General features: G+C 48.2%; 1 protein-coding gene and 1 long non-coding RNA gene across 7 annotated transcripts in view; one reads left to right on the plus strand and one right to left on the minus strand.

Moving 5' to 3' along the window:
• Positions 1 to 23,163, plus strand: part of ENPP6 (ectonucleotide pyrophosphatase/phosphodiesterase 6) — an 87,269-nt gene that overhangs the window by 51,359 nt on the left and 12,747 nt on the right. For all 5 annotated transcript variants that reach the window (XM_072950477.1, XM_072950478.1, XM_031691380.2 and 2 more), the window contains exons 3-7: positions 3,700 to 3,879; positions 14,641 to 14,752; positions 18,397 to 18,538; positions 19,272 to 19,451; positions 22,333 to 22,470. In XM_072950477.1, the coding sequence (XP_072806578.1) occupies positions 3,700 to 3,879; positions 14,641 to 14,752; positions 18,397 to 18,538; positions 19,272 to 19,451; positions 22,333 to 22,470 (752 nt within the window). The remainder of the gene's footprint in view (positions 1 to 3,699; positions 3,880 to 14,640; positions 14,753 to 18,396; positions 18,539 to 19,271; positions 19,452 to 22,332; positions 22,471 to 23,163) is intronic.
• On the minus strand, positions 2,961 to 9,908 carry LOC140689503 (uncharacterized). Of its 2 annotated transcripts, none has more exons than XR_012064518.1 (3): positions 9,017 to 9,908; positions 6,474 to 6,629; positions 2,961 to 3,277 (listed from the first exon to the last, which is right to left on the minus strand). It is a non-coding gene; the product is annotated as an uncharacterized lncRNA (long non-coding RNA). The 2 variants fall into 2 exon arrangements; XR_012064519.1 differs by lacking the exon at positions 2,961 to 3,277 and adding an exon at positions 5,426 to 5,543.

Below are 23,163 nucleotides of genomic sequence, written 5' to 3' on the forward strand. Positions count from 1 at the left end.
TGGAGGAAGTGACACCAGCAAAAACCTTCACATTAAAAGAAGTCTCAGACAGATTTCACAGCACTGAAAACACAAAGAGGGAAATGTTTGAAGATGAGCCACACTTAGAAAGGGTCTGACCATTTGCCTCGGCACAGAAAAGATGCTCCCTTGGGTCGTTTTGTATCTCAGGACAAAGACGGCGAGCACTGTTTTTAAAAAATAAATAAATAAAACTCTAACTTCAGTATCTGTAATGATTTAAATTACAATCTACTAATAAATACTAATTTTGCTATTTTCTTCATCTCTCCATACAGTTCTAACTTAGAGTAAGAGAGTTTTTAAATATTTTGATGAAAATTTTTAAAGGGCATAGAAGGAACAGCTGTAATCTTCCCTACTGATTATTAAGATAGCTTTGCACGGTTTCAGCTAGCGTAATTGTTATGGCCCCACGCTGCCAAGCAGAGGATGAACAGCGTATCTCTGTATCTCACAGTAACTATTATTATGCCCATTACTCAGATGAGGAGATTGAGGCTTCAGGGAGTCTAAGCTACCTGTCCAAGGTCCTGCAGATAGTAAACAGTAGAGCTGGGATCTGAACCTATGCACTCTGACTCCAAGACCTGTCCCCCAACCCATATGCCACACTGTTCCCCCTACCAGGCTATGAGCACATCAAAGACAGGGGCCACATCTTTTGATCTTTATACACCTGGCATGTAAACATTATTTGATAAACACATGTTGAGTGAATGAAAAAAAAAGAATTAAGTGAAGTAACCATAAAAGGAAGTAACATTTACTGTTTGAAAATGCTAAGAACAGATTAAGACTGATTTAAGACTAAGTAACAGCAACCATCTAGATGTCCAGTGACACATAAGATAGACAGATCCTCCATCATTTCATTTGGTGTGAAGGCCAGCCGCTTCTGAGATGTTTGGAAATACATAATGCGGTGCAGAGGATTATGAGTACTTGCTAAGAAATTCTGGTGATGGTCGTTACATCAGAACACACTCGACTAAGACTCTGGGGAATAAAAACTGAAGGTGTCACATCCTGCTCCTTTCGGAAGGCAGTTGTAGGTGTGGACAGTATTCTGCGAGCTCCCTCAGAGAAAGACAAGCAGCAGGCCCCGCCCTGGCCGCTGGCCCGAGAGCCACCAGCAGCTCGCAGTCAGATGCAGCGGCTCTTGACGGAGGTGGGGTCTGCAGATGGGCTTCAAGAGTCCGTAGCTCCTTCAAGGATCAGGCTGATTGCCACATTTTGTGTTACTAAGTTGATAAAGTCTTGAGTCGTGGGGCTAAGAGGGAAAGGGAGACAAACATCCAGCTGCTGGGAACTTTTGGTACCAGGCGCTGCCCCCGTTTTCACAGTGAGCGCTGAGCCTCCCGGCATGAATGTTAAAGCCCCACAGAGCTGCGTCTGGGGGAGGAGGGGCCGAAGGAGGCCTTCTTCACACCGCGCCCGAACACCCACCCGAGAGCTGCGGTTTGTGACAGTGTCGGGAACATTTCTCCTGACGCCTTGAGCAAAGGGTCCAAATAATCAAACTACAGCAAAGCTCTGTTAGAAAGCCCAAAGCCGAGAAAAATCAAGAAGAGTTGCAGATGTATAAAAATAGATACAGGTCAGGCAGGAGTGTGGAGACGAGAGCCTGTGGGCTGCAGAGGCCGGTACATTGTGTCCTGTGGTTCTGCTCGTTCCGCCACCACTTGTACCCCAGCGATAAAAAACGGAAAAGCGAGAGAGGGACAGCGCGGGGAGGGAAAGCGGCCTGAGTAAGAGCAGACAGGCAGTTACAAACACAGACTGCCAGCCGTAACATATTCACGGGAAGGAAAATCAACTCAGCCGGGGGAAAGGACCTGGAGCAGACGGGGAGACAGGGAGCGTGCGTCCCCTGCTGGCTTCCAGGAGAGGCGGTGCTTCCCAGAACAAAGGGACGCCCCTGGGGACTGGCACAGCATGTGATTAAGCCTGTGAAGAACACACCCTCCCACTTCAACTCAACCAGCTAAAGGACAAAACCCACTTTCTAAACAGGGGTCTGAGATGCCCTTCTTGTTGAAAAGGCTCAACTCTACACTTGGAAACCCTGTAATCATATAAGGAAAACCACTGGTTCCAGGATCTCCTTCGGGCCCCGTGCGCTCACAGGAAGAGGGCAGGACCCTCCGTGCTGGTGCATCACGCCCAGCCTTTGGAGAAGGTTGGGTCTCAGGAGCGTGGGAATGGACCACTTGCCCCAGAGGTCCGAGTTCCCCTTAGAGTGATGAGCCGCTCTGGGCCAGCCTAGACCAGCTGGGACGCTAGGTGGGAGCGGGAACCAAAGGCACCCCTGGAGGCCTGTCTCAAAGATGCTTCCCCAAATAACACCACAATTAAAGTCTGTGAAGCTTGCTCAAGTCTACGGATACCACCAACCAGTTGATCTGTAAAGAAGAAACTGAAACTGATGCTCTGTCCTATACAGTGGAGAGGAGAGAAGACCCATTATGGGAAAAGCTAAGGGACTTAGGTACCCACAGGAAACAAGGCCTCACCATCTAAGAGTTTAGATTATGGTAGATCCGTGTGCTAACTGCACACAGAGATCCTATCTCTCTGCAGTCAGGCCTTATGATGTTTCCCAAAAAACCTGTGTAAGAGGTAGAGAATTTAGATTAGCAGAAATTCTCTGGGAGAATCTCTCTTGGTCTCTGTCTTTGTCTCTGTCTTCTTTAGGATATTCGGGGTCTACAAATTTTCAAAATTATATTTTATGGTTTCTCCTTTTTGTTTGCTTAAAAATAAAGTGTATGTGTTGAGAGGAGGGGGCGCTGGCAAGAAGAAAGGACAACAGCAAACAGACAAGCAAACAAAAAAACCCCACTCTGATTAAGCACAGTCAGTGAGCTGGGTGAAGTGTGTTTCATCCCGGTGCCAAATGACGTTCACAAAAATTGCAGCAATTTTTGATGCACTTGCCAATGTTTGTGTTATTTTTACTTTAAAGATGTAACAGATTGCTCCAAAATAAATAATTTAAGCCTAACGTTTCAAAAGAGTCCAAGTGCAGCATCTTTCACTTCTGGCTTCTCTTTTGGGACAAAGCTGCACCCAACAGAAGCAGCCCTCGTCTCTGTGTAACACTCCATTTGGAGGCTTGTTTTCTTGCTTTGTTTTTCTGAGTAGAATCTGTTTTTCACCGTCCTGTTCCAAACGTCATAGGTTCTGTCATTGTTCAGAGCTGAAGCGGTAACTCCTCTTATCCAGGAAGATCCATAGCATCCAGATTGGTGATCTGGCGGGAGGAGGGTTTGGAAAGAGTGCAGAGAGAGCTATGGGTTGAGAATATACCCAAGTCCCATGGGAATCGGCACTGTCTGTATTGATTCTTATTAGGCGTCAAGCCATGAGCAATGGGTCAAATTTTACACACAAGGTCCTTAGATTAACTTAAAATAGCTTCAGACTCGGCAAATTAACTTCACCCAAAATGTCCCCATCCTCAGTCGATACTGGACTTCTTACTGAATTGTTTGCCTTTATGTGCAGTCTAAGAGAGAAGAAATATCTATGATTACAAAAAAAATCAAAAGCAAAGCTTTGTGGTATTCTCTGCTTCCTAAATGAGCCTGAATGGCTTTTAACTTCAGAAGATAAAGATAAAATATAAAAATACAAGAACAGTAAACCAACAGCCTCGTGTTTTCATTAACACAGGTCGCCATTGTGAGGTCCATCAGATGATCGGGAACTACATGTGGGACCCCGCCACCAACAAGTCATTTGACATAGGTGTCAACAGGGACAGCCTGATGCCGCTCTGGTGGAATGGATCGGAACCTCTGTGGATCACTCTGACCAAGGCCAAAAGGAAGGTCTACATGTACTACTGGCCAGGTGAGTGTGTTGACATCTAGGTCCCACCAACCTTCCAGATCTCCAAGCACCACGGATTCACTGCGTTTGAAGCATGTAGATGTGTTTGAAGACCAAGCCAGGGTTTGGGAAACGGGAATGCTGTTCGAGAAATGTCTTATATTCAATAACAAATGATTTGAATTTTTGTATCACTGAGTAGCTAAAAACTCTCAACACTAATTTGCCTGTAAACTAGCTTGTCACCCCTCCAGAACACCTCCTGAAGGGCAGAAAAGGGCCAGTCGCTTTCTCTGATTCACAGTTCAGCAACTAACGTGATGTGACCAAGATCAGTTTACGGTGTTACCTGTCAGGGGGGCAGAATCTAAAAAGATAGGCCTCTTGAATTTCCTTAGTCACCTAAATGAAGATTAGCTAACCACCCGGCCATGTCGAAGTCTTGATAGAAATCGGATGAAGCATCTCTTGTTTCTTAGACACTGTCCAGTCCTTCTAAACTGGGTCCACAAGTGAAGGCTCCCTGAGAACTAGCTGTCTCTGCAGGCCCTGCCGCCCAGCCCGAGCCTAGGCGAGCCCTGGCCCCTCCATTCTTACTGGCCGACAGCTGAGGGATTAATGTCCCTTCTCTCCTTTCTCCCTCCACCTTGGTCCCCTCCAGCCACAGCTAATAGCCCAGGGAGTGTTCATTTGTCTCTGCAAGATTAAGTGTGGTGGCATTTCTTCTAAACATGACTTGATTTTATTTTTCTTCTCAAATCCTCCTCTTCCCTCTCCACTCCCTGCAGGACATTGTACAGTCCTCTTGATGGGGCCTGGAAAGTCTTCATTGCTCCAGTGAGCTGTGTTATGACACTTTGAGTCTCGCCATTCCGTCAATATTTAGAAGTGCAATTTAGAAATGGCAGTAGTTCAAGTCTCCCTGTCAGGTAGATAAAGCAGCAGACTGAAAAATTGATCACTGGTGAAGAGTCAAAATACCCCACTTCAAGTCTTGAGAAATTTAATCCTGTAAACAGAGCCTTTATTACCCCACCCAACAGTGCGATGGGGCCGTGCAAGGGGAAGTGTGCCTCAGGAAGTGATCCCAGGCCCTGAATCAAATACTGTGGGGAAGGTCCAAAGAAGTCATCCAGGACCAGCATCACCACGACCTCGGAGTGTTCTGCACAGGATGAGAGCTGAGTGTGTGTCATTCACTAATTTCATTGCCCTCTTCCATTCCTCTGGTTTGAGGTCAAAGGAGTTCTACTGAGGGGGGGCGGGGAAAGGAAGAGGATCCCGTATTCACTTTATCTTGAGAGAGACCCAGAGCAGAGAAGGATGCCTTGAGGGAGGAGGTGAAATGGGGAACATAGGCGGATAGTAAGATATTCCATGCAAACAGAGTTTCAGCTCTTTGGACGATCAGTGCTACTTCATACAATGGCAACAGTTTTTTAAGTTTATTCTTATGGCTATCACAAAATACAAAAAAGGAACAAAATCAGCAGCCTTTTGAGAGTCGATGGTTAAAACTCTCTGGGGCAACTGTCTGGAGACTCTAAGTTCTACGTCCTCAATCATAGGTTTGCAGTGCTAACTCCACACAGCCACGTAGTCGGGGGGAGCTGGAGGCAGCCATTCACGTGGCCCTGGGCTGCCGTCGGGTGTGGGCCTGGGCTCTCTGCTGGCCTCTCCCTGTCCTGTGCAGGTGTTGAAACAAACCAGACACCTTTTATGTGGGGAAAGACACATTTCCACCTGGCTGCTTCTCCCCTGCTTCCCAGAGGTGGGCTGGGTGCCTCAGGGCCAATCAAGTTTTGGTGGTTAAAATCAAGGTGATTTCATCTGGGTGAGTGAGGAGGCAGGTTCTGGCTACTGATCAGGAATTGTGGGTTGTTTACAGCATCTTGCCCTTTCCTGCCATGATGGATCCTTGGCAACCCTGCACTGGGCTGAACTTAGATGAGTACACTTAGGCTCAGGAAAAATCAGGAGCCCAGCATCAGTCGGGAAAATGAATGCATTAGTATTACAGCCCTGTTCCTGGGCTCTTATGTTCGTGACTCCAGACATCTGGATGAGAACTGGAATTTTTTTTTTCCAAACAAATACTTAATAGTCAAATACAGGAGTCCAGATTTTCACTAAATTTTCCAATAACATCACCAATTTGGCTTTAAACTTTAAGATGTATATAATTTTAGGACCAGAAGACGCGTTAGTCAGTATGTAGTTTGCTTGTTCCTACGCTTATAAATCAAGACCTCTCTAGGAAACTGATCAGACCTCTGGACTTTCAGGGAGAGGTACAGCTCAGTGGTGGAGCATGCGCTTAGCATGCACAAGGTCCTGGGTTCAAGCCCCAGTGCCTCTATATAAATAAATACATACATAGATATATACATACCTGCCTACCTACCTAATTACCCTCCTCAAAACAAACAACTATGGATTTTTTTTTCCAGAAAGACAAATGCATACATACTACACTCACAACTTTGGCTCATGTAATATAAAAGACTACAATGACGAGGATTGCCAAATGGTCTTTGACTCGGCAGGCAACACATATATAATATTTAATTGATTCGATTTTTCCCATGTGATGGAAACATGTGTTAAAAACTCACCAAAGTATCAAGTGAAGCCCAGCTCCTCTAGTCAATGTTGTCTGCCAGGAGGAGGCTCAGGTCATAATTCTCTGACTCTCTGGGTTGAATTCACCTGATTCATTTCCTTTGTTTGTCAGTAACTTTGGTAAGACCCGCATCTCTGCTGTTGTGTCCCTGGGTCAGCAAGAGAAAGATCACAAATCTGCATTTCAAGTTAGAGGTTATCTCAGAGAAGAGATCTTCAAAAGCACTCTGCAGAACCTCGAAGCGCCCTCCCTTCCTGCTGCAGAGAGACCCAGGAGGTGCGGCCTGTCTGGACCGCTGCCGGCAGAGCAGTCCCCCCGCGCTGGAAAGTTTTCACAGCTGTCCAGCCACGTCCAGTCTCCTCTCGCAGGATGGTATCTTGGCCAAAAGAGCCCACAGTTTCTCCGCAGCATCCATTAAGGTAATTAGAAAGCCTGAATGAGAAATCCAGGGACAAACTTCCCTTCTTCACAAATGATGGCCAATCTGTTTGTCCATAAAACATCTTAAAAGGGTGTGACTCAAGGCCCTGGAATAAGCTCTCAGGAGACAACAGTGAGCAAAACCAGATACAGGCTCCCCCACCCCGCCCGCTCCCCCCTGCCCGGGAGAACTTACCATCCAGTCAAGGAGACAGATGATAATCTAATACTTGCCCAAATAAATGAAAAGTACACTTGTTTAAACCTCTGGACACTTGTTTAAAGTATAATCATGAAAAGAATATTGCAGTGTGACCTCATCTAACAGGGGGTCTGGTTTCACCCCAGAGGCTGACATGAGTTAATACCTGAGAGGATGGGTGAGGTGGGGACCGGCAGGAAGGGGCATCCAGACTGAGGGAGTGACATGTGTTAAGGGATGGGAGGAGCACGGAAGTTTCAAGAAGCTAAGAGGAGGATGGATGCTGTGTGGATGAGGCCGCGCGCAGTGGGGAGAAGATGAGGCCAGGCCAGGCTCTGTGGGCCAAGCTGAGGAATTTATTCCCATCCTAAGAGGAGTAAGGTGTCACTGGAAGTTTCTGAGGAGAAAGGCGACAGTATCATATGTGACAAGATCATCCCAGCTGCCGCGTGGAGAAGGGAAGGTGGGCAGGCCAAGCGGGTTGGGTGAGGGGTGACCCGCCAGCCAAGAAGTCACTGCCCGGATCTAGGGAAGAGGTGAGAATAGCAGACAGTGGTAACAGAAGTGGTGAGAAATGGCTGGGTCGGGGACATGTTGAAGCATTAAAATTGCCGGGACCTGGTGATGGATTGGATTTGGGATGAAGGGATGGAGCAGTGACAGGCATGACACTGGCTTCTGGCTTACAGAACCAGACGGAGGCCTGGGGAGTGCTCGCTGACCTGGGGAATTGAAAGGGGAGTCGTAGGGAGGCAGGGGAACATCTGAGTTGACTCTGAGACGCGTCAAGTCGCATGCCTGTTGCTCAGAGAATAGGGCTGGAGATACAGAAATGTGGTCCGTGCGAGGGTCTGGGGTCGGCGAAGCCGTGGGCAAGATGGTCAGCCTGGGAGAGAGCCGATGTAGGGAGAGGAGAGGGTCCCAGACATGGCCTTGAATCTACCCCCAGATTCTAAAAAGGGAGCTTCAGCCTGTGCCTCCTATAAAGAGTCATATGGGATGGGGTAGGGGTATCTCTGGGCAGGTCACAATAAGCCCAGAATAATGCTGCAAGGTCACATCAAGAAATCAAATATACACTTGCAGCAAAGATCACAGAGCAAAACATAAGCCATGTTTTAAATCACCAAGAGAATTCTGAGACAGGCCATCAGGACCAGGAAGGAATGGGAAGGGAGTTTCCCAGGAAAGCGGTGGGCAGAGGGACCTGGCCACTGGGTCATCAGAGAAGGGAAGGAGGACAGAGCCTGGCTTTTTGATGTCTTGGGCTGGGGGCGGAAACCACGGGCAGGGTCAGCTGCACACACGACCGCGTGCAGAGGTGCGCTCAACGCTGGCTGGTGTAGTCCCGGGACGGGCCGCCCAGGCTGTTTGCCCAAGGAGTGCAAAGAATTGGCTTTGCAGGGCCACATGCACAGCACGCACTCCTGGTCCCAGCCATTCCTGGAAGTGGCTTAGAACCATCTGAGAGGTGAGGGCTTGCCGGCATCCTGCACCCTGAGTCAGCCCGCTCTTCTGTGAACCAAATACCAGGAAACCACCGGCTCTGAGAGGAAGCTTTGTGGGGAACAGCACATGTGCAGAAGTCAGATGCCTTCCTCTGGGGAGCAGGGCGTCCCAATCATGGGATCATCTGCAAGATTTAGATGACCTTGAAGTATGTGCCTCAGACCCAAAGATGCTGCTCACAGCTGATGTGCGAGGCGCCGGGGGCATAATTCTGATGGCAGTCACTCACTCCTCACCTGGGCCCCTGGGGAGCAGCGGGGTCCGACGCTGGGACTGAGACTTTCCCCTCTAAAGCTGACTAGCAGATGTAGATTACAACCCACCTTTGGCCTCATGGTGCCTTGTTTCACCACCTCCTTCCTAAGGCAGACCCCCAGCCCGAGTTAGGCACGCACCCTGCTCACCTCGGTTTCCTGTTAGTCACCTTTTATGCCCAGTGAGTCACCTTCAGTTAGGTTTTCAGAATCCGCTCTAATGGATGGGATGAGCGCTCCTCATCTCCTCTGTCTCCCAGCTGGCTCTCTGCCCCTGCACACAAGGCCAGTCTTCGTGGCGTCCCGTGCTCGGGCCAGCGCCCCCACCCCCCAGAGCAGAAGAGGGCCGCCGCCACAGACCTGCGAGCCCCGCGGGCCAGGCCGACCCGGGAAAAGGTCTCCGAGATCAAAGGCCACGCTTCCCCCAACGACTTGCTCCCACAAGCTCCTGTGCCTCAGATGTGTTTTCCTGGAAAAGGTTACACAGTTCTAGGAGAGTTAATTGGCTTAGCTGTTTTAATAAGCTCTCTTGAGACACGTATTCAGCAGTCGTACACCTGCCTCATAGCACATGAAATGCAGCTCACTGGGTTATTGTTACAAGATGTGTCAAAGTTGGCGAGCAGAGCTGGGCTTGGAAAGCGAGACCCGGGCTCAGAGAAGTCTGGAGAAAGGTGCTTTTCATGGGCTCAACTTGGTGGTCCATAGAGTTACCAGGAAGCAAGGATCATGCAGGGAAGCAGTGGAAAGGTACCAGGGCCAGGAAGCTGATTACTAGCTGGCAGGGAGGCCTCGGGACAGTCACTTTTCCCATCTGAGGCCTTTGTTTTCTCAGCTGTAAAATAAAAGGCATTGATGGAAGGCTGCCATGAAGGGTGGTGGGTACCACATCCCCGGGGGCATCGCCCATGCTGTAGTCATCATCGATGTTCATACTCATTTGGACAGTGTTTCAGCCCATGGTAGCCAAATGTTGTTATGACAAAATATATTAAAATAATTTTCTAGTAGATGGAAGTTAAGTGTTTTGAAGAAGAAATGCCTTAAATTGTTTTCTTTTTTGCACAAAGGTGCATGGGCTTGGTGGTGGTCCTCTTTGGTTATCCTTTAAGTTCCTTCTAACTGTATTTTCTACTTGGGACCATGCAGCAGGAAGTCCTTGGGGACAATGAGGAAACAGGATGGAGTAAAGCCAATGCATGCCCTGGAAGTGTTTGTGAAACCAAAATCTTGCTCCACAGTTCACAGTTGATCTTTGAAATTGCAAGAGCCAGGCCACCGCCTTTGTTTCCCCACAGAGCCCTGTGCAGAGATTCAGGAATCCCTGCTCTCCTCAGGACCTCAGTCCACCAGAACCACGCTCCCTGGAGGCCATGAAAATGGCCTGGATGCAGCAGCCTAAGAGGTCAAGCAATGTGCCCAGGTTCACAGATTGAGCCCCTGGCAGAATCAGAAAGGGGCCCACAGACTTCTGGTTGGAGAACTACCTCGAGGGGTCCACACACCACACCCCCTCCAGTCTGCTGATTTCCATCAGATGGACTGAAGGGAACAAAACGAAGCCCCCACACTCATTCTTCCAGAAATACTGAGCCTTGCTCTGTCTAAAACGACCAGGCACTCATTCCATCTTCGATTGCATCCTGGCTGTCGTTGCTTGCTGGCTGTTCCCTTTGCCAATCATTTATTCACTCCGAGTTTTAAGATTAGAGGCCAGGTGACTGTTTTTGCCTTTTGAGATTTCACCCAGGAGAGTCCATTCAGGACAGAGAGCGCAGAAGGTTTGCACTTGCCCCAGTTTCTGTGCATGTGGCACCAGTCTCTCCCTTCTCGGGGGCACGTGGCAGTGTATAGCTTTTATCCAAATTAACTGTGTCTGCAGGACTTGCATTCAGGGCATCTCGGCCGGGCTGAGACACAGTCCCCTCACCCCATCACCAGGCTCTCTGCTGATCGGAAGAGCCAGTGAGGGACGATGCCCAATTTGCTGTGCAGCGAAGGTTTCCCCCACTGCTCAGCTTTTAGAGCTTCAGCCGTGCGACAACCCTGAGAACAAATCAGACAACCATCAGTCATATCTTACCTCCAAGTTCCCACACCACTCTCTGCCCCGAGGCTTTCCGAACTTTACATTCCCTTAGGGTAGCACTACCACTGCCTCGTCCCCTAGTTCAGGGGTCTTCAATCTGTGAGGATTTCCAAGAGCAAGATTAATTTTAAGGGAATCTATCATCAGCTTTCATATATATTGCAAAAATTGTCCTGACTAAAAACATGATCCTTTCCTACTTTACATAAGAAAGGAGTACCCCTGGGCCATCAGAAACCTTACCGAAGTGCGTGGCCCCAGTATTTAAAAGCCTCCAGGGCCAAACAAAGGGGCCATTCAAACTACTGGTGTAGGTGTATAGAAGACAATGCATCTGGTGACAAAAATAACAGAACTTTTTTTCTTTGTGGATGAGAATGTGATCAGTTTTTTCACCTGTTGTGTTTTTATAACAATTCCATTCTTGTAAGAATTCTATAATAATAAGATTCTATAGTAGTAACATTCTATCATAATAAGATAAAATTTTAAATATCTGTTGAATACAGCTTACTGATACGAACATTCAAAGCCTGTTTCTTTGTATAGATGTCTCTTACATCTTTTCTTTCTTTATATATTGTGTACTTCACACGTCCAAGTCTTCTTTGTGTGTCTGTGTTATGCGTATTTGTGATATATAAACACGCATTCACATTCTGAACTATTGATGTGGATTTGTAACTGTTTCAGGCTTTTGAGACCATAATCAACTTTAATACCACTGACAGAGCTGATTTTTTGGTTTACTTTGGGGTGGTTGATGTTATTTGGTCTATTTTTTTTATATCTAACCTTTCTGTGTTGTTTTACTTAACTGTAAGTTTAAAAAATAGTTTATAGTTACTTCACGTTGACATTCTTGAAGAGTAGAATATAACCCATTCACATTTATTTTCAAACGGATATATTTGATTTTCTCCTTTATTATGCTTTCAGTATTAGTGCTTCCTGGATGTCTCCTTTTTGAAAAAAGCTTTTCATTTACTTTGATACTTGATTAATTTTTTAAGCTGCCTTTTTTTTTCCTTTAGTGATTTGGAAGTTAAGCATACAACTTCTGTATATTCCAATCTTTTAAATCACTGTCTAGAATGAAACACTATATAGTGACCATCCCTTCCCTCCAACAACAAAGAAAATGCTTTTCCTGTCATTTTTGTTGAAATAATTTGTAAATTTAGATCCAGATTATTAAACCCTTTTAAATATGCACCTTATTTTTTCAATAAAATATTTTCACATAACTACATTAATATGCATTATTAAGACAACTGTAGTTTATGATTTCATTGTTTACAGCTGTTTATTTTAAAACCCCATCTTATTCATTCTCGGGTTCTTTTATTTTGTCCTACTTCTTAATAAGCTTTGTAAATCTTAATAGTATGGAAGTATTTCTGTCCTAAATTTCCATACTTTCTGTCCTTGCATGTTTCTTTAAATAGTCAATAATCTTTTAAAGAAGTTTCTTTCATGTTTACCCTTTCTGGCCAACATTTGTATCATCTGTGGATCTGGTTCCATTGATTATTTTTCTCTTAATTATGGGGCACATTTCACTGCTTCTTAGCATATCTCATGATGTTTTTATTATATGCTGTCATTGTGTGAGAGAGAATGGCAATGCAGCAGACGATATTTTCCCCTGTAAGTTCCTGCCCCTTCCCATGCCGGGCGTCTGGGTGGAGGCTGAATCAATTTCATCCGTAGGCAAGTTGGGTTTGGGTTGTTTTTGAAGCTTTAGTTAGATTCACTTTGCCAGTAGCTTCAAATGTCATGGAGGAAAATAAAGATAATCCTTTTAGCAGGTCTTGGAATTTGTCCAGTGGAGAACTCTCTGTTCTTTACATAGAGAGTTTATGCTGCCAACTTTCTGGGGCACTGGGGAGCTTTATTCTCTCCAGCATTATCCCCAGCCTTCTGCAACTTGGAAGGTCTCTCTCGTCCTCGATGTTCTGCCCCTCGCCTTTGATGAGCTGTTGCCTCACAGCGAAGGATCTGTGTGCTTTGGGGGAATTCCTCTCGGTTCTCCTGTCCTACCCGTAGCCTTTGGCAGGATACTGCCATGGTTCTTGACTAAGTCAAAATTCAGTAAAATTTTTTAAATAAAAAATTCCGTAACAGTGTAACAACAGGTCTATTTCACCACACATGGCCTCCACTACAAATTTTCACATGTAATTAATCAATAAAAAATCATTGATATCCTATTTCACCCTGAGGCAAGAGTAAATTTCTCAGATGAGCTATATTACTCGGCCAGTGTTAAGTCCGGATTTATTTTCATCCAATAAAAGTTGTAAGAGAATATAGGCTCGATAATATCAACAAACATAATTATTATACAAAAAGCACTCATAGTTTGATATTAATGTGCAAAAATAAACAAACAAAGGGTGCAATTTCTTTTGTCTACAAACTCACAGCCCACATTCCTTTATCTGCAAACTCACATGCCCATGTGTCGGATGCACCAGGAGCGGACCCACGGACAGATGTACCCAGGAGTGGGGTTAATGTGTTTCCTGACAGAGACACTCCCCACTTGTCCCACTTTTACTCACTTCTACAAGAAAGCTCGCCATCTGGTCTCCAGACACCGCTTGCCTGGGAACTTTATTGTGCCGGCTGTTCTGCACACACACCTTATTGTTCCTCGCTTTGAACTTTTGCTTCCGTTGCTCTCTTTGCTTGGGACGTCCCTTTCTTCGCACCTCCGTCCCCCAACACAGTGGCCAGACACAGTCTGAAAGACTGAGCCCAACAAGGGGATTCGAGGAAAGCTTCCAGGAGAAAATAACATCTGAATTAAATGTCCCTCATCTGAGTTCCCTCACCAGCCAAGAAATGTGCTCCTCTCTTTAAACCTCAACTGTTACATTGTTTTCCTGTAAGTCTCCCCAGCTAGACTAGACTGGGGCGCAACAGGGTGGGGACCCTGGCTGATATATTTTTGTTTCCATTATGTCTGAATAGTGACTAGTTCACAGTAGGTACCAAATAAATACATTCAACTGACTTAAACTGAGCCTGGGTCATTCGTCTCCTGCCCTATTTTCTGATAAGGCTGGGTGTCTCTTCTTCAGGGCAACTTACTACTTGTTCAGGGGTCTGGGGCAGAAAAGCTGAGGCCCGGGCAGCTCCTAACATTGAATGCCTTTTATTCTTTGACCATTTTGGGAGAGGCAGGGTCATGGCTCAGAACCCTTGCTTTAAGTCGGTGATTTTTAGACAGTACTTCTGAGTCCAGTTAGACTAGTGAAGTATTTATTTTATTAGTCCCAGACTAATCAGATACTCCTTAACACTTGATTCTCAAATGGGCAAAGATACACTAGAATTAGCAGTTATACAACATCTATAGGAAAAAAAGTCTTGATTTAAACATTTCTGTGTAGTAACTCATTTTTGTTGTTGTTTCAAATTGGGAGAGACAACCGTTGACCAGTTTTTGCTGGTCCCTGTCATGTGACATCAGCATTGTATAGACATGACATTTAAGAACCTCTGCTCCAGTTAAACAAAATTAGAGTTAAATGCACCAACTGTCAACAATAAGCTCTTTTACTTCATGTAAAAGAACAAAAAACTCTAATTAATGGTGTTTGCTTCCTAAAATAGGCTCATAACCTTATCTCGATTATTGAAGAAAGTAACCATTCACCATCTTTTTCCTTCTTAGGCTGTGAGGTTGAGATTCTTGGTGTCAGACCTACTTACTGCCTTGAATATAAGAATGTCCCAACGGACATCAATTTTGCCAATGCAGTCAGCGACGCTCTTGACTCCTTCAAGTAAGTGTCCCCAGGTCTTAACCATACCACTGTTCTCCCTTGAAAAAGACCAATAATGAATGCTAAAGGGAATTAAGAAGGCTTGGTATAGGGGAAACAATGTCTCAGAGAGGTGGGGAGCCTCTCACACGGTGATTGCTCCCTTCTAGCGGAAGATATTAATAAGTATTGCACAGAAAGGGAAGCTCTGTGGTGGAAGAAGTTTGGAAAAATTGCCCATTCTACCAGCTTCTCGGAAATGTACCACACATGTTAGCATATTAGAACATAGAACCTTTTTTTTCCTCTCCCACACGGAACTATCACACCCAATTTGAAAAATGCAGAAATCAGCAGTGCTCTCCCGAAGAGCACACAAGAGTGTGTCCGGGAAACTGATCGGAAAGACGGGTCAGGACAAAGCCTCAAGTCAGTCTCAGAAGACACCAGAAGTGAAAGTTAAGATGAGAGATCAGCAACCAGGAGGCGAAAGATGTTGAGGGCTCTCACAATCCCAGGGCTGGATGCGAGGTCACCTCGGCTGCCGAATGGGTCTCGTGGGTGGGTTCAAAGCAGAAGACCTACAGTGATCAGCATAGAGACTTGGAAAGGACCTTCGTCCTCCCAAGTGAAAGAGCCTAGTTTCAAGCCAGGCAGACCCCGGGAGCTAGCATACCCCAGGCACGGTGTACCAGTCGCTGGCACTAACCACACCAACTGACCTGCAACCAAGACTGCCTCAGATGTAGAGTTACCAGCTGCGACTCCTATTCTCACCCCTCCTCCTCAACGGTCACAGGGAGCAGCAGTCACCCCCACCCCCAGATCTGCAGGAGGAGAAGGCAGCACTCCTGCCTTCACTGCTGCTGAGAATGACTCCAGTGCCCTGAGCACCTGTCAGAAGTGTCCTTCGGGGCACGTGAAGGTTTAGGCTCTGACTGACAAGGTGGAGAGAAAGTAGGTTTAAAATACTTAAAAGTTGAGAAGTAACAAATTTAAAAGTTTCATGGGTTTTTGTTGTCTTTGGCTGGGTGGGAGGTGGAGAGGGAAGAGGCAGGGTCTGGAGGAAGTCACCGTGAAATCAATATTCTTTGCACACGGTTTGAGACTCAGGTGTGTCACGTGGTCCCGCCTCCTCCCTACTCTGCTTTCCTTTTTGCCCGGACATGCTGGGAAACCACGCGTGTGATGAACTGGAGTATTGTGTTCCGTCTAACTCGTGCAAGCAAAGCAGAGCAGCCTAGCCCATACATATGAGCAAAGCTGGAGCTCTGGAAAAGTTCGATGTCTATTCAATGCTGTTTCCTACGTACCCAAAATGCCAGCCACCCCTATGGCCTGTTGCCATACCAAACAGGAAAATCCGGAATGTAGTCATTGTACAGATACCTCCAAGTAATCCAGTGCTCTGTTTGGCAGTGTAGTCACTTCGCATTCATCTCGCCTTGACAGCTGAGCGACCTCTCACTGTATATCCCACCGTGAGTCACAGTTGGAAAGCTTGGGGTGGACAGTCACGAGGACCCCGGGTCGGCGCTGGCCTGCAGGCTGGCCGGTCCAAGCAGAACCCCCGTCCTGAGGCTCACAGAGCAGGGTGTTCATGCTGGAAAAGGTGTGTGATCATGAATGGCTCATCTCAGGGGAGGGGACACAGCAGCCGCGGTGAGTGGTGGTGGCGGGACCAGCCTGGCTGCCTGGAGAGGACAGACTGACGGATGCAGTCTCTCAAAAGAGCTGGGCAAGTAACATCTGAGCTGCTGGAGTGGTGGACAGAGGTACTGTATTTGTCAAGCTCCGGGCTGGGGAGAACAGCTCAAGAGGATTTCCGCCAGGATCCCAGAACCTCAGTGGCTGCCGGAGTTGATAAAGGAGCGAGTGGAGGATGGGGTCCTGGCCTCTGTCCCTCCTCCCTCCCTGTGGACTCGGAAGAAGACGGGGTGGGCATACAGGCTCAGCAGAGACCAGGGTCTCCTCCCTGCTCTGCACACAAGGGAAAGCCACCGGGGGCATCTGGAAGGAAAAGAGAAACAGGAGGCGTTCCCTTCCCTTGGCCTCCCTCTTACAATGCGTCAAACACTCTACAGACATCAGCTCATTTAACTTCCAGTTCAGCCCTTTGGGAAGGTTTCTCAAACGGGGAAACTGAGGCTTAGAAATACCCGTGCCATTCATCAGAGACCTCCAGGTTTGTAAGAAGAGAAGCCAGAATTGGAACCTAGACTTGACTAGTTCCAAAGCCCTGACAAAATATAATTTTCAAATTGAAACTCTGTCATGGGCTCAGTACAAACACATATGAGAATTCTGCTGAAGTTCAAATTAATTTATTACTGGTGGAACCAGGAGATGACGAGGAGGGTTTAAAGGAGAACGTGAGAAACATGCACACATCAGAAGAAAGACAATGACGGCGACTGATGTGACTCAAGTGTTGTGGATGCAGACATGCCTAGTAACCCGAGGACAAGCAAACTGCCATCTTTGGGACTGCTCCCTCTATCAGATAAAAAGAATGGTCGTTTTACTGGTTTCCTACAGGATGACAACTAAGTTTACAGAGTCTGGGCTCTCACTGGTAGTTACGTCTGGTGACCCGTAAGCAGGTTTAGTAGACACGGCCCGAGTGTGACACTGAAGACAGGCAGTTATTTTTTGGCCGTATTAACAGTTAGTAACTCCAGCCATTCCTTTTACTGCCTCCATGCTCTCTCCCTAATTTTTCCCTCTTTCAGCCCACTTCAGTGAGGAAAATGGACATGGCAGTCTCAACTGTTTACACTGAAAAGAAATCTGGACAGAATCCTAAGGTGATGGGGGAGCTGGGTGCCCTGAAACCCAGGGTGGGGGCCCCTGCAGCTCTCGGGTAACCGGGCCAATGGCCACATGTCCTCCTGGCCTGGTTCCTGGGCTTAGAGCTGTAAGCGGCCACTAGCAGGTCTGCAGGCCTCCCCCCTTCACCCCTCGCCCAAGCACTGCGTTATAAACGAGCTGGCCTGGGATGGAGACCAGATCCGTGCGGAAAACAGCCGGCGACCGAGAATTTGTCAGCCCAGCTCCGAACAGGCCAGAGCACTCAGCCCTCGCAGACTCGGGGCCCTCATGAATCAACGCACCGCGGCGTCGGAGCCCCTCACCAAAGGCTCGCGTGGGAGTCCCCGGAGCACAAGCACCCCAGCCAGTGTTCCCGGCGTCCGGGGCTGACCTCTTCCTGCCGGCGAGCCTGGCTGGCTTTCTGACCGTATGGAGGTTATGAACATGGCAAGTAGCCTCAAAGAGCCCAGCCCAGTGGCTGCTGCACTAGGGCGACGTGTCAAAAACGTAGCGACCGAGCAGGTCATGGAACTCAGTGCAGCAGCCAACCACGTGAACTGTCGCCGCCTGCTGCTACGTCTTCTGACTCTGGGACGTGAAGAGCAAAGAGGGGAGGTGACCCATAAACATGACTTTTGTCACCAAGGTGCTGAGGACTGGTACGTCTTGGTGCAGAGCTCCCGTTTCTCCCACGGAGAACCGCCCACCCCTACCCCCATTTGTTTTAAGGCATCGGCTTCGCCTGGCCCACAGGGCAGGGTTTAGGGGCGGCAGGGCCTCCATGAGGACTGGGGGTGAGCCGGGGGAAGCTGGCGGGCCTCTCTGAACCGCATCCCTCTCCCTGCTCCCTGCAGAAGCGGCCGGGCCGACCTGGCGGCCATATACCACGAGCGCATCGACGTGGAAGGCCACCACTACGGGCCCTCGTCCCCGCAGAGAAAAGACGCCCTGAAGGCTGTGGACACCGTCCTGCAGTACATGACCAAGTGGATCCAGGTGACCGAGAACAGGGTCCCCGGGGCTACCCTTCCCTCTCGTCCCTCTCCTTCTGTACACCCACAACCTCCTCTTCCTCGCTGCCGAGCACGGGCCAGGCCAGCATGGGATTTGAGGGGTCTCTTTTCTTCACACAGCCTCTCTCCAGGTACCAGGAGATCCCCCGGTTTACGGCCGGGCCAGCAGGGCTGAAATGACCCAGATCCGCATGATCGCCTGGCTTAGATGGCGAGATGGCCCCGACCGTTACCAGACCTATTAAGTCTGGGAACCAGGTTGGTGGGGGCGTGGAAACCAGGCCTGGGTTCTCTCCCTCATCCTGCCACACCCTCCCTCAATGACTGTCAGCAGAGTATTATTTTTAAAATTCTTTCCTGGGCTTAATTTTTCACAACTGTAAAATGGGCAACTGAAAGTTGTCATGTTTCCACCCAAGGTTGTTGAAAAACCCAGAGAAGATGAGAGCAGGGAGGCCACCCGCAAAGGCGGAGGCCCCGTGTGCATTACTTCTAGCACGAATCGGATAGACGGGGCTCTCTGTTTCCCCCACCCCGAGTGTTTCTGCTGCGATTCTGAACTGTGTCTCATCAGGGCAGAGGAGGAGATGATGAAATTCAGAACTGGGGAAGAAGCCTTTCTCCTATAACTTGTAGTTGAAAACATCACTTTGCAAGACTCGCAATGTAAGAGGCTCTCTCCCGGCGCCGTCCTGACAGCCCCCGCCCTCCCGCAGGAGCGGCAGCTGCAGGACGACCTCAACGTCATCATCTTCTCCGATCATGGGATGACAGACATTTTCTGGATGGACAAAGTGATCGAGCTGAATAAGTACATCAGCCTGAGCGACCTGCAGCAAGTGAAGGACCGAGGACCGGTTGTGAGCCTGTGGCCAGCCCCCGGGAAACACTCTGAGGCAAGACGGGCCCTGATGTGGGGACAGGGGTGGGCAGGCAGGCCAGGGGAGGGGCTGGGGCTGGGGTGCACCCTTACTGGCCTTCACTCCACGTTTGGTCTTTGTCCTGTAGCTGGGACTCTGGAGACAGATGGCCCACCTTGTCCCTCCCTCTCTGAGTGACCTCTGTCAAGGTGTTCATCCTCCCATGCCTCTGTCTTCTCTTCTCTGAAATGGGCATCCAGTGCCAGTGGGCGTAACTGACATAGAGGATGTGCGGTGCTTAGCCTGTTAAGTGCTCAGCCCTGAATAGGGCTGTTTTATTCTTGGCCAACACGCGGCACATCTGGGGGATCCCGGATGCACACAGAATGCTCTTCTCTGCAAGGAAGCCACCAGTCCGATCTGTCTCCATCAGGGACCTGGAGATAAGAAGGTGACAGATGAACACGGCTGAGGCCCTGTGGGGCGGGGGTCAGGTCCTGATCTCGGGAGCCACCCGGCTTGGGTTCCCATCCCAGCTCTCATCAACTGAACGGCTGGCTGGCCCTTCCGCTTCTTCACTGTCAGGGGTGGCGGTATCCTCGGAGCAGCCCTCCTGGGCGGCTGTGAAGTGCAGAGAAGTGTGCTGGGCCCTGCAAAGGCTTTGTCCGTGTCACTAATGACGATTATCACCATCCGAGGGGGGCGTTCCCAAGAGGGTGTGGCTGAGCTCCCACAGCGTGCAGGCCGCGGGGACCAAGCTCCCCTCCCTGCAGTCACTGCGCTCCGGGAGCTCAGCACCCTGAGGTGACGAGGCTGCTACTCACCCTTCCCTCCAAACAACAGCGGGTGGTCAATCATACTGCGAAAATAAAGGAGCAAGTAGCCCCTCTGGCTGACGGCTCTGCCCCACGCTGCCTGGTTGTCTCCTGGACAGACCCTGGGGTTCTGCCCGCTCCCAGAGAAAACTGCTCTGTACCAGGAAGCGAGTCTCTTCCTGGGGGGAGGCCCCGCTGCTGCCAGTGGGGTTGCCAACCCCAGGGAGTCAGGAATCGGCCTTGGCCGGGCCTGGTGCTTCCATCCATCCTCACGGCAGTGATGTAGCTGGCGACAACAGGTGTTGGTATCACTGGAGCGCTGGGCTAGGCTTGGGTCCCTCCTTTTTGGCCCAGAGAGAGAGAGAGAAAGACCCTCCTGTCAGCCCCGCCCACTCCCACGTCAGAGTCTCAGCTGTCTGTCTGGGGCTGAGGAGCAGAGTTGCCCACAACGCCACTGCGCCCCAGTCCCCACGTAGGTGCCCCTTTTCCTCAGGCTCCGTGGTCAGGAAGTAGAGGTGCTGAATGTGTTTGCACAGAGTTCCCATGAACCCCTGAAATATGAAACTGGGAAGAATCTTTTATGTATTGGCAGGTCCCAGAGTAAATGACTTCTTGCATAGAAGTTCTGTCTTCCTGGCAAAGAACACCATCTGTGTCTCCAACTTGGCACCTGGAGGCCATGCCGTCTCCAGAATGTTAGTGCATCAGCAGTTTATGAGCTGGGAAGAGCTACTTTCCTCCAGTGTGGTGTGTACGCCAGGCAGCTGCGAGCTGCCGAAAGCAGTTGGTAGATTATTCAAAAGTAGGGGCTGTGTTTGGGTGACAGTTTATCGTGTGATGGACACAACAGTTTGTGAGACCTGTCACGAGCCATCAGAATTTTCACTTATACAAAATCTTCCTGGAAAGGCACCCTACTCTCCTTAAGAACTACGGATTTTCTTAAGTAGGAAACTGTAACTCCTGGGGCTATTGGAAACTCTCTCCTAATCAGCCTAAAGACTGATTATTTTCCAGAGTTGAGTTGATAAACTCAATTTTATAATCAGGTCTACCCAGCAATATATGTCCGATTTGGCTAAATCAACATCAGCCGGTCGATTTTACTTTTAGCCATAAAGACTTAAGCTGCTGCTACATACTGGACACATGTACTGGGTTTACGTAGTTGCCGTGTGATTAGTGGCAAAGGATTACCAGTACTTTTAAGATCAGGTGTAGGTTGGATATATTCTAGGTCGAGTCAAAGAATAAATTGTTTTTCTTTGATCTTAGTGGTATTTAACATCAGGCAGACAAATGTCTCACTCACCCTTTAGTTTCACTATAGTATTTTTGCCATAACTTTTTGTAATTTGTTCATTAATTATTGAGAGATACCAAAAAATATTATAAGCTATGTGTAAGGTATCGAGGAAAATGTAACAACAGGCACCATGTATCCACTAAACATTTAAGAAATAGAACAAGACCATTGGTGATGGTTCCTCCTGTGTGCCCTTCTCAGGCTCCATCACCTTTTCTGCCCCCTGAGAGGAAACCACTGTCCTAAATTGTGAGTTATTATTTCCATAATTCTCTTTTACCATATATGTTCTTTAGTTTTATAGTTATTCCAGCTTCATGTAATAGGGATAATCTTGTCTGTCTTCTTCTGCAACTCACTTTTTCCCCTCAAACTAAGAGCTCCATGATTCTTCAAGGTGTTCTGTGAAGCTGTAATTCACTCATCTTCGTTGCTGTGTAGTATTCCCCCGTGGAAACACACTATGCTTCATTTATCCCTGGGCATTTGGGCTGTTCCAGTTTGCAGTGTATCTCCATGTGTCCCCAGGTGCACATGTATGAGGGGTTCTCACTATATCCCTGGGGGTTGACTGGTTAGATCACAGGGCATGTGGCTCTTCAGCCTTCCCAGATAAGGCCACCATGTTTTCTAAGATATGCAAAAGTCTCTCATTTTTATGTAGTCAAATCTATCCAGTGTTTGGGTAATTTCTTCCTTTGGTTTTATAAAGTCCTCCCTCTGCTCCAGTTCCAATAAATATTCACATGTTTAAGAAAGAAAATGCAAAACTGGTCATTCTTGGTTGTCTTTGCAGATATATAACAAACTGAGAACAGTGGAGCACATGACTGTCTACGAGAAAGAAGCCATACCGGGCAGGTTCTATTACAAGAAAGGGAGATTTGTCTCTCCTTTGACCTTAGTGGCCGATGAAGGATGGTTCATAACTGAGGTAAATGTAAAACAGATGACAAGATATTCACTATACAAATTCTGTCAGACAGCCAAAGGTAGTAATTATTCACCTTTTCCACTTGAAGAAATTCCATTTTCACTTAAGTGTCATTTGTTGCATTATTTCCTTCTTCGGAGAATCGAAGGGCTTGGTCAGATGGCTTTGCAGACCCAAACTGGAGGCCCCCACCCGGAGTCACGGGTTGGACTTCACGGCTCCAGGCTTGTTGTATTTTAACCACCGGGCCGTAACTCAGTTACCCAGCTTATAATGTAACCTCTTCAGTTTAAAGTGGAACAATTACTGCGAACCGAAGCAGTTGCTTTAGGGCAGCGGAAAGGTTCAGCTTTACTTTCACCTTAAAGAGAAGTGATTGGCAAACAGAACTCCGTAGGTCCAGGTTCCCCGGGTTGCCAGCCCGATTTTACAGAGCTTATGTTGCACTTTGGGCCCAAACCCGAACTGCCTTGTGCCCCAATGACTCCAGCAGCCTCCTCCTTGCCTGCCTCGGCTTCAGGCTCCTGTATCAGCTTCCAGCAAGGGAAGGGCCATCCCACGGGAACCCGTGGTCACGGCCCGTTTAGAATCAGTTCCTGGAGAGGGCCTGGGCTGGGAAGATGGGCTGCAGACTGATCAGACTGTGGGGTGAAAGACAGTGGCAGATGCTGGCACGTGAGAGTCATTGGTGGA

Source organism: Vicugna pacos, chromosome 26 (genome assembly GCF_048564905.1).
Source record: "Vicugna pacos chromosome 26, VicPac4, whole genome shotgun sequence".
NCBI classification, from domain to species: domain Eukaryota; kingdom Metazoa; phylum Chordata; class Mammalia; order Artiodactyla; family Camelidae; genus Vicugna; species Vicugna pacos.